This window comes from Brachycentrus maculatus, unplaced genomic scaffold, assembly GCF_059751285.1.
Source record: "Brachycentrus maculatus isolate JH-2025_06_01 unplaced genomic scaffold, ASM5975128v1 h1tg000430l, whole genome shotgun sequence".
NCBI lineage: Eukaryota > Metazoa > Arthropoda > Insecta > Trichoptera > Brachycentridae > Brachycentrus > Brachycentrus maculatus.
Genome location: NW_028281178.1, coordinates 184,940 through 197,046, shown reverse-complemented (window position 1 = coordinate 197,046; position 12,107 = coordinate 184,940). Strand labels below are relative to the sequence as shown.

General features: G+C 30.8%; 1 protein-coding gene across 4 annotated transcripts in view; it reads right to left on the bottom strand.

Annotated features, from left to right (window-relative positions):
• LOC148302627 (matrix metalloproteinase-18-like) overlaps positions 1 to 12,107 on the bottom strand; it is a 90,942-nt gene that overhangs the window by 26,078 nt on the left and 52,757 nt on the right. For all 4 annotated transcript variants that reach the window (XR_015838619.1, XR_015838620.1, XR_015838621.1 and 1 more), the window contains exons 2-3: positions 6,289 to 6,418; positions 4,417 to 4,524 (exon numbers count right to left, since the gene is read on the bottom strand). Coding sequence is in view for 1 of the 4 variants with exons in the window: in XM_088271323.1 (XP_088127449.1) it covers positions 4,417 to 4,524; positions 6,289 to 6,418 (238 nt within the window). In the remaining 3 variants the exon portion in view is untranslated. The remainder of the gene's footprint in view (positions 1 to 4,416; positions 4,525 to 6,288; positions 6,419 to 12,107) is intronic.

Here is a 12,107-nt window from a genome sequence, read left to right as displayed (position 1 = left end):
TTCACTCTAATATTTATTCCATATTGTACCTGAAATGGAGGGCTGATCACCTTTCCTTCATGTGTTCACGATCAAGATAACACTGCGTTTGTATGATGCAGTGCCCTATGCACCATTGGGGTGCGGATAAGGGTTTGAATGAATGAACTATCTACCCTCTGATTGCAAACGGCTATATATGGTATCAAACGTTTTGATCAATATCACTAGTCTGTTTTTGGTTGGTTGGAAGATATTGCTTTTTAGCAATAAGCCCGCCATTGTACTTATTTATTTTCTGTACATGAAGTTTAAACAAATAAAATATAATATTTTAAGAGTGTAGCAATACTCTAGATTTAGATAAATTCACATGTTATTTTTTTTTTGAAAGGGAGACAAAAATAACATTTTAATTTTAGATACTTCTATTTTGGCCAGTTGATTATTGACATTAACAAACAAAAAAAAACATTAATTGATTCGGCAGTCATTTTGTGGTAGTATCAATCTATTTTTAATTCAAGTTTTACTTAATATATACCACTATTTCTGAAAAAAATATAAAAAAATAAAAATAAGAAATAGCTTCTACCCCCACTTTATCCGTCAACGTCCCAAGGCGACGATTCTGAAATATATTTTTTTTAACATCTCAACAAAGATGAAGAAGAATATATTAATAAAGATGAAGAAGAATATATGTCTGGACATTTAAAAACATAATATGAAAAATAACTCCTACAATTGGAGATAATCCAGATTTGTGAACAAGTACTTGGACACACTCAAAATGTTGTAACTCTTAAAAAGATTTTTTTATTGAAATGTTTTTTTTTTTCAAAATACATATTTAAATAATACAAAATATTTGGTAAATATACAAAACATTTCAAATATAACGTTTCCACCTATCTAATATAGTAGATACTTGTGTTTAGAGAGGGAGTTCGTTTTACAATTATTTTTATTTTTATAAACAAAGTCAATTAAAACAAAGTAAATTATATCTTAGAAAATAGACTAAGCTTCACATACGGTGTTTGAAAATGATGCGGAATGCATCGAAACACGTGTCACAATAGATTTTGAGAAAAAGTGGTATTTACCAAATAAAACTTAAATTAAAAATTCATATTTTTTTTTAAATTCAGATTTTATTTCAAGAATGATACTTACATAAGTATAAGTATAAATCCGTGACAAAAATGGTGTCTTTTTTTTAAAACCTTGTTTTAATCTAATGTATGTTTGATAAACTTATTAAGTTATATGTTTTTTTTCTTTATCAATATGTATTTGTTTAATAAATCCAATGTCACCGAAAAAGATGACTAAATTATGGTTATCGAGGAAACCACAAAGGTTAAAATAATATCAACTGCTAATGCGTAGAATAATAAAGGTGGCAAATACTGTAATATCGTATATGTGCAATTAGTTCTTTGTTGTAGAAGGCGTAAATTATCGATTAGATTAGATGCTCGTAATTCTTAGACAAATAAAGAAAATGAATGTCAGATTAAAAATAAAATACTATGTATATCGTCCGCCTCCGCAGTGTAATGGTCAGCACGCTCGTCTACCGTTCTGGAGGTCCCGGGTTCGATTCCCAGGGGGGGATCACATAAATATAAGTGATTTTTTCACTGTAATATTTATTCAATATTACCCTAGACTGGTACCTAAAACGGAGGGCTGATCACCTTTCCTTCGTGTGTAAACGATCGAGATAACACTGCGTTTATATGAAGCAGTACCCTATGCACCATTGGGGTGTGGATAAGGGTTTTATTATTATTATTTACTATGTATATCGTAGTTGTTTAGGAGAAAGTGACCAACTAACAAAATATAAAAAAAGTTCAGTAGGGTCATTTAAGTCACTTTTGTTTGACAAGAAAATAAACATCAATGCACTTTGTCATTTTTAACAAGTCAATATATTGTACTCTCAAGTTTAAAATCACTTTGGGATTTTTTTAGGGCAATATTAAGCTAGTAAGATATCAAATAGTCAACGATCACGTTTTTGTAAACAAATGCACTTGGTCACTTTCTCCTGTACGACTACGATATATTAATTACATTATGACTTTATTGATCTTTTCATATTACAGTGTTCTTTTGCGTCAATAAGAATTTCATTATCGCAACATAATTTTCTCTAAATCCAGGTAACACTTTACGTAATTAATTTTTTCTTCAAAGACCGTTTTTACATTGAAAAAATAAGTTTTATTGAAATAATTATACCATAATAATTGATATTTATATAACAAACAAAAACAGTTTAAATATGTAAGTGTGTAATTTCTTTATATTTTAGTATGCAGGGTATGAAAATGAGATGGACTGACAGCTGGGAATCGACATCGCAGGAGGCTAATGGCTAATTCTTCTCAAAAACAGGCCCGAAGGCCTACACCAAGAAGAAGAAGAAGAGGTAATAAAATACATACACCCTTCTTACAAAATTACCCATTCAAAATAGATGCATAACATCACAATTTAATATATGGAAGTTTGTTTTAAAAACGCGCGGAAATGAAGGTTTAATCTATATTTGTTTGGCGACAAAGGGACACTATTGACTGTTGATATGGAAATACGTAATAATAATTAATCATACCACTCACCAGGTACTTCCTTTAAAAATATACTTGATAATGAAACAACGATAAAAATATTTTTAAAAAAAACATGAGACCGCGTTTAAAAATCCAAATAAAAGAATAATAATTATCAACAATTATTAATTAATTATTCCATATTCTTCTTCATCTTTGATGAGATGTCACAAAATAATATGAAAATAACTCCTGTAATTGGAGATAATCCAGATTTTGTGAACAAGTATTTGGACACACTCAAAATGTTGTAAATAAATTATCTGGTCAAATTATAAGCTTAAAAAAAATAATAAAAATGAAAATGGTATTTTCTGGCGTTTCTCATGTGTGTGATTATAATCCAGGATTCGGACCTCACATACTAATATAAGAGTTTCTGCTTAGTAAAAAAGCTTCTTTACATCTCACCAATAGATGTCTCTAGTGAAGTTCTAGTGATTCAAGAACAAGGTTTCTAAATTGGTTCATATATATAGAACTTCCAAGAGTTTGAGTAGTGTGGTTGTCAATAATGGGTAGAATTGGTGAATGTTACACATGTGTAAAGTGGCCACTTAAACCAGCCGATGACGGTCGTCAGCCCCGTAAATGCCCAGACTTCCATATTCTTCTTCATCTTTGATGAGATGTCAAAAAATAATAATTATCAATATGAATCAAAATCTCTGCGAGGGAATTGTTAAATCCTGGAAAGCGCAACAGCTGCCATTTTTTATTTAAAATTGATGATAATAGATTTTGATATCAGGGAAACGTTGATACATTAAAAAAAATAAGTTAAAGAATAATTGGTATTCGTTTAATATCTAACACAATACGGGTATATCCATTTTAATTTATTTTATTTATTGTTTCGGCATTAACTTTGTGGTAAGACATGTTACGATGATCAAAGAAAACACTTGTTTTTTACCACTTGAGTTTTATTATAGACTACATGTTTCAGAAGTTAAACTTCCATCATTCAGGTCTGTATAATAACATAGTTACTATACAGACCTGAATCATGGAAGTTTAACTTCTGAAACATGTAGTCTATAATAAAACTCAAGTGGTAAAAAACAAGTGTTTTCTTTAATCATCATTTAAATTTAATTGAAATTCTATTACAATGATTCTATTACGATCGAGTAAAAATACCGTCCTCCCAATCTGCATAACCATTGGTAGGTTGAAATTTTAAGAATACAAGTTTTAGATGTTAATAAATGTATTTATTAAACAACAAAAATATACGAAGTTGAACAGAACCAAAGATCTTCAGACCTCTTCTGCTGTCTCCATCACACAAGCTTTCGATAGTCTGTATCCCACACATAGGAATATTGTCGTCGAATGTAACGAAATTGAGAAAATTTAAAAGAATGTAAAAAAAAACAGACAAATTATATCAAATTTGTAGCATAATTCAAACGATGAATGCGGTAAAATGGTGGATAGAAACGATCGATGCGATTTATTTTTGTATGAAATTCATTTGGGGTAGAAGAAATAAATGACACATCCGGGAAAACGATTATTCGAGGAACGATAGATAGAGGTTTCACTGTACCACTATTTTTTCATTTCAATCTATCATTTACATCCCTTTTGATACACTGTACATCATCATCATCAAACATTACAGCGTTTGATAATAATAAAGTAAACAATGAAATAATGAAAATATCGAAACTTGTAGCATACTAGATGTTAACGAATCAATGATAGTGGTAAATACCAAGCAAAAGTTTAATTATAAATTGGTTGGTATTACCAAAACGTGCCTACTAAATCAATGAAATATTCATGAAGCAATTATTACCTTGGAGTGCATATCGTTTGGATCTCGAGTTGGATCCGAAGCCAACCTTGTCCTTGACTCCGCATCTTGGCAAAGACATCAGATGTGTCGTTTCGGGATCAAGTTCCCCTGAAAAAAATCAAGTATAGTAAAAAAATTGTAAACATATCGCTTACTCCTTTCAAGAACGTCATAAATCAAAAATGGTCAATTTTCAGTTGTGCATGTTTACGGAATGCCCAGAAAATGTACTACATCCCAGCAAAAGAGGCATATTTTTAAATTAATATTTACCCACTACAGGGCAGAAAGTGTTGTTCTTGCATTTTTAAGAAAATGTATTGTTTTATTATTTTTTTAAATATACTAAATATTTTTCAAATGGAGAAAAAACATTCAGGTTTTACCTAAAAAGATCTGTTGCACAGTAAAAGGTTCAATAAGTGGCTTGATATTTAATTTTAATACATTGTTTTATATTTTAAAACTTTAAAAACGATCTCCTGAAAAATATATTTTTTTGATATATGACGTTGTTGAAAGGAGTGAGCGATATATTTTATAATAAAGCTTAGCGGATTTTTTTAATTACATAAATTGTGTACATTTATTTAAAGAACAATTATAAACTTATAGACCCATCAAGCCACCTTGTGTGTCTTGTCGGTGGAGTTCTTTTTACATACATTTTTAATGGTTTTTATCCATTTTAACCTAATATACACACAAAAAGAGAGAAAAAAATTAAAATATAATCTTTTTTACAATTTTCATAGAATTAACTCTTGAACATTTACCCATTCCTTTATTTTCCCTTTGTTCCATAAATTATTTTGACCTCTAACCTCCATCGGTAACAAATTAAAAATGTTCCGAACGATATATTGCAGTGTTCGACTCCCATATTTATTGTTAATTCTTGGGACTATCAAACCTTCGTTGTGGGTAAATCGTGTATCATGGTTGTGCACTAGTATTTTGCATATGTTTATCTTTTATACATTACAAAGGCAATATTTGAAAGGGTGTTTGTTTTATATTTCGTTTTATACTTTCATATCCTCAAGTAATGATATGCAAAGATGGATGCCTTCCAAAACGTGACCACTTACTATATTGTACACCTTTGAATTTTAAGACAAAAAGAAAATAAATGCTACGATCCAAACAAAGCGACCCAAATTCGAAGAATCCATTATTTTTTACATGTTACATATGGAAAAAAATAAAAGAAATATGATTCTAATAGCACAAGGAAAATATTGGTGTAAATAATAATCTTCGAACACAATTTTATCAAGTTCATTGTACCCAGAAAGCTTATTTGTTTAGTATTTATTTGGCAAAGACCAATCCAAAAAAACTTAATAAATTGTCGAACCCTTATCCGCAACCCAATGGTGCCTAGGGCACTGCATTATATAAACACAGTATTATCTTGATCGTTAAAACATGAAGGAAAGGTGATCAGCCCTCCACTTCAGGTACCAGTCCAGGGTAATTGAATAAATATTAGAGTGAAAAAAATTATAAATAAATTATCGGGCCACAGAAAAAAATTCTGTAACCTTTTAAAGGAAAAATAAAAAGACAAGGTTGTCATGGCTATCAAATAATAAGTATTAATAAAACAAAATATTTTTATGTAAAAAAAATTCAATTTAAAAAAAAACTTGACATTCACTTGAAAATGAATTCATTTTTTGCGAATTAGGCAAAATAATTGTCACAAAATTGATTGTTAACTGTTTTTTTTAAATATATACTACTTAGTACACTCAAAAAATGAGTGTTTGATTTAACATTTCATACATAAATTAAAATAGAGTTCTACAAATTAAACGCCAAATCTATAAAAAAAAACTCATTGTAAAAAGTTATATTTTGAAATACCTGTTGCGTTGAGTCCTGCAAAGCTTTGAAATTCATAAATGGCATTGGTCCACGTGGCTTCATCGATAATGGTTCCACTGGAAGGGTTTCGCACTGAAGGATTAAGGTAGCCGAACTGTGAGAGGTAAATCTGAAAAAAAATTAAAAAATACGTCAGAATTGTTATAACATCCGAATGTCCTAATCGAAAGCATGTAAAATTATTTGAATTTTCATTAAAAAACAAAATAAATTTTTACGGACTATGCAGCATCATTTTGAAAATACATCTACCATTTTAAAATAAGATATAACTCAATTTTAGAAAGTTATGAGACGTCATCACAAGACGTATTTAAATTATATTATTATTTTTTGACATCTCATCAAAGATGAAGAAGAATATGGAAGTCTGGGCATTTACGGGGCTTACGACCGTCATAGGCTGGTTTAAGTGATCACTTTACACACGTGTAACATTCACCAATTCTACCCATTATTGAATATATTATTATATATATAGAACTTCCAAGAATTTGAGTAGTGTGGTTGTCAATAATGGGTAGAATTGGTGAATGTTACACGTGTGTAAAGTGATCACTTAAACCAGCCTATGACGGTCGTAAGCCCCGTAAATGCCCAGACTTCCATATTCTTCTTCATCTTTGATGAGATGTCAAAAAATAATATGAAAATAACTAATGTAATTGGAGATAATCCAGATTTTATGAACAAGTATTTGGACACACTCAAAATGTTGTAAATTATATTACATTATTAAAAACACATAAGAGTAAAATTAGAGACAATTGTTTCGCCTTTGTGTTTTTAATAATAAAATACAATTAAGAAGACTGTAAAACTCAGTGTTTAAGTATTTTTTTTTAAATAAAAATATTGTGCATTTTGTTATTTACGAAAATACGTTAATTTCTTGATATTTCTGTGAACCTAAGCGGCTCATTGTTAGAAATAGAAACCGTAGAACGGGGGTAAAAAAAATAGACCTTTATTTGGTCTACAATAATCGACATGATTCATTGTTTCCCTGACAGGTGACACTTGTCACGATACGTTGATTATCGTAGACCAAATACAGATTTAAATCATTGTTTTGTACTGGGCTCAAGTAACACATCAAAGTTCAAGTAGCCCTGTTCTACGGTATCAAATTGTGGCAGAGTGGGTTCGAACCGAAAAACTCTGACTCGAGAGTCCGCGACACTAACCACGGGACCACAACCCGAGACTATTTATATTTACTATATTAATCAAATATGTGTTCCTATTACCAATGTCTTTATATTAATAATAAGCAGGTGTCAATGTAACATCACACATGTGAGTTATGTCACATTTCCAAGAAAATGTCAGCAAGTCAATGCACCAACAATTTTCATTAATATTTACAATTTCCGGTAGTTATAATGGATTGTAGAATTCCCACCTCACACCTATGTACACTCATTAATTAGTTCTATGAAACCTCTTATCATGCGTAAAAGTACATATTTACACATAAACAAAAGATAATTTAATAATCTCTTGTGTAATACAAAATAAAGTTAATGTAAATTTTGTGACTGTTTTTTTGCTGTCGGAAAACTAAAAATCAGTTACAAAATAGTAGGTTGATATAGGCGATCATTTAAGAACCTAAACGACTTCTTAGTTTTACTAAATTTAGATTTCTCAAAAATAATCTGTGCACAAATTTGATAGCGAATCGCTTATTTTTAGCATCTAATGTATTTCTTGAATGTTTTAGGCAGATACTTTGTGGCACATTTTATAAACTTTATAAAATTAAACAACTTTGTTTTAACCACTTTTTATTGGTACACTTTTTTCCCACCGGTTTCAACAAGAACCTTGTCATCGTCAGGGTTTATGTGCTAATTCTAAAACATTGAAATACTCATAGTTAGGTTATAGATAATTCTAGTGTATTAGATAATTTGATATTTAAAAAAATCGCTGTAAAGTAAAATAAATTGAGAAAAAGTAAAGAATCCTTTTTAGGTAACCGAAAAAGTAACAGTTCTACATTATATACGATTTATTATTTAAAGGGTATTTTTATAAAAGGAGAGATAAGGTCCCTAATAAATTCCTAATTAATTAATTATTCATTTCCAATTATGGGGGTTGCACCTTTATGACGTTCATTAATTATTTTTTGTTGATATTTATTTTAGTATTGGATATTAAGATAACTTGCGTTCTTAATTGCTCTTAATAAAATTGAAGGTATGAGAAAGAGATTATTTAAAATTCAATTAAATGTATGCTGCGTATACATTTTGCAAAAAAATGTATCGGCGATTCGATTATCGATAATTAGACGAGAATTGAGAGTAAAATTTGAAGAACGCGACACGTTTATTAGGCACATTTTGTTACATGAGAGAGAAGAAATTTAGGACGTAGAGAGAAGAAAGGGAAACATTCCGACGTCACAGGAGTGGACCAAAGGAGCGAGGTATATACATATAACAGTACAAAGTATAGAATAATACTTTTTTTTAGAATATAATCGTATATTGGAAAAATATTTTTTTAATTTTTTAAAGAATTTAGCTTTCAATAACTCTTTTCTTTTCAGAATAACATTTTTTTGGGAATTGCATTTATTATTTACCTTGCTTATTTTGTACAAGGTTTATAGATCATTTAGTGGATTTTTGTTTCTTTTAGCTATTTCAATATGTTTTTATTTGAATCTGTGTTGGCAACAGGAGGGATAATCTAGTGTGGGCCAATCAGGAACTTCTCAGTATTTGCTCATTGCTGTGAGGAAACCACGTTGCAGGAGAAGGTGGACTGTTGACTGTCATCAGCAGACCTTCCGTTCCCAGAATCACATATTTATTTCGAGGAAAAACTTATTATTATAAAACAAAAAATGGTGTTTTTCAAAAAATTCAATTACGTCAAATATTACCTGGGTCAAATGAAAATTACGATAAGTTGCGATTTACGTATATTGGGCCTTAAGGGCGTTAATGCCATAACTAGGCGAAACAATCGTCACATGTTTTTTTTTTTAAATAAAATACAAATTAGTGGACTCGATAAATCTGTGTTTGATTTAAAAATTAATACAAAAACTTGATCTTTATTTTTTAAGAAGTTTATTTTCTATCACTTAAACACGCCTTTTTTCATCTTTATTTGTGATGAATTCTGCATTATTGTGACATTCGCGAACTTGGTATTCAAATTGGCCTTTAAATTTACTTAGGTGGCGCTCTTGTCGGCTACAGTCATGATTCGTATAAAGTGACTCAGAACGGTCATTACGGAAATTCTTTAAACACATGCATCTCGCTTCCCTTCCCACTGTATCATTCATAATCACAATGAGTTAATTTTGACTCATTGCACAATATAAACCATCTGTTACTTACTTACAGTAAAACCTGGATATAACGAATCTCTATTTAACGGGATATAACGGACAAAAAATCCGGTAAAAAAACGTATTGTTATATTCATTAATTCATTTAAATCCCTATCCACACCCCAATGGCGCATAGGGCACTGCATCATATAAACGCTGTGTTATCTTGATCGTTAACACACGAAGGAAAGGTGTTCAGCCCTCCGCTTCAGGTCCAGTCCAGGGTAATATTGAATAAATATTAGAGTGAAAATATCACTTTAATTTATTTAACCCCCCCCTGGGAATCGAACCCGAAACCTCCAGAACGGTAGCCGAGCCTGCTGACCATAACACTACGGAGGCGGACAATATTAATTCCATACAACCCTGGACTGGTACCTGAAGCGGAGGGCTAATCACCTTTCCTCATGTGTTTATCATCAAGATAACACTGTGTTTATATGATGCAGTGCCCTATGCACCATTGGAGTGCGGATAAGGGTTTGAATGAATGTTAAAAGTAGAAATATCTAGCAAAAAATTTTATTTTATTTTTACTAACTATATTAAATAAATAAAAACCAATGACAAAAGCATTGTACTTAATTGTGATCGACGCAGCGTTTTGTCATATTATTATGTTTGACTAATCCGCAGGAATTTCGCCATATTGCGACCGCACAATAGTTTAGTTCATTACCATTATTTGTTCAATTTGCACAATGAGTAATTACAATTCATCTCACACATCCAATTCGCATGATTAAATGCACTGCCCAAGGTTCGATGCTCGGGAGACAACACTTGTATCACTATACACGTGTTTGTAAACACCCTGTATGTGTAAATATAACTAACTGACAATTGTAAATAATATAACTAACTAACCGTCCTTTGCTCATACTATCGAAAGACACTCCTTGTTCTTCCTGTCAACATATCCAAGGTATGAAATAATTATATTATTTCGAGAAATAAAAATACTTTGTGTTCTGATCCACTCACATTTTTATTAACCAACTAGTTTCGGCAACAACCTGTTGCCCTCTTCAGGGTTTCATTTATTACTATTTCAATATGATCACAAAGTTAATGCTTTCAATATTTAAAACATATGAAATAATTATTTTCTGCAAATTGTGCAAGTCTACTATATTTTTTTTAACCTAGCTTTTTTTAAACCTTTAAGTAAAACAAACTAAATAACTAGATAGTTAGAGAGAATAGAACGCCACACAATACGCCTTTGCAAACAATCTTCGCCTCTTTAATATTCATGCATCCCCGAGTACAGACCCGCCGATTATTCTTCTGACCTGACCACTTTCAAGTGTCTGAAATACTTGATCGTACCAAGTCTTCTTCAGCTTCTTTTTCGAACTACATTCGCCTCATAAATTTGTTTAACTGTTCTTTCTTTACTCATTCGATTCATGTGTCCAAACCAACCCCTTTCTTAATTTTATTGATAATGCATATCTCAGCCTTGCACCATTTCCTTATATCACTATTCGCACATCTATCATATCGCTCACTCCATTCAAGAACGTCATAAATCAAAAATCGTCAATTTCCAGTTGTGCGTGTTTTCTGAATGCCCAGAAAATGTACTATATCCTAGCAAAAGCGGCATATTTTCAACTTAATATTTACCCGCTACAGTGCAGAAAGTGTTGTTTTTGCATTTTGAAGAAAAGGTATTGTTTAAATATTTTTTGAAATATACTTAATATTTTTCAAATGGAGAAAAAACATTCAGGTTTTACCTAAAAAGATCTGTTGCACAGAAAAAAGTTCTATAAGTGGCTTGATATTCATTTTTAATACATTGTATTATATTGCTAAACTTTAAAAACGTTCTACTGAATAATCAAGTTTTTTGATTTATGACGTTTTTGAAAGGAGTGAGCGATATAATACATCATTTTTTGTACAAATTATTAGTAACTCATATAATTTTGGTTGGAGATATATTCAAAAGTATAAAAAATAAATATTCAAAACATTGAGGAATAATACTTTTCCTTGCCCCCACAGCGGCGGCACTCGAATAATACGGCAAACTACGCATGCCGCCTCTATGGCGGCACTCGAGAGCATAGATTTGAAATCTATGGTGACAAAACGATGCACAACGCATCGAACATTATAGATTTGAAGAAACACTAGTATTTACGAAGTAAAACTTGAATTAATTTATATTTTATCTAATACTATGAACTGTGAACTGCTTATCTTTTGTATGACAAATTCAAATAACAATTCGTTCGCATTTCTAGATAATCCTTTAGGAATTTGATGTAAACCTATTTTAAGTTTCTTGAGATCATGGGTGTGAGTCAGTGGTACGCGAAATTGTTTCTGCGAATCTCTTGACTGGGCCTTAACCGTTACTATCAGTGGAAGATTACTTAATTGAGACATAAAACGATTCTGACTCACAATGAAGTTATCC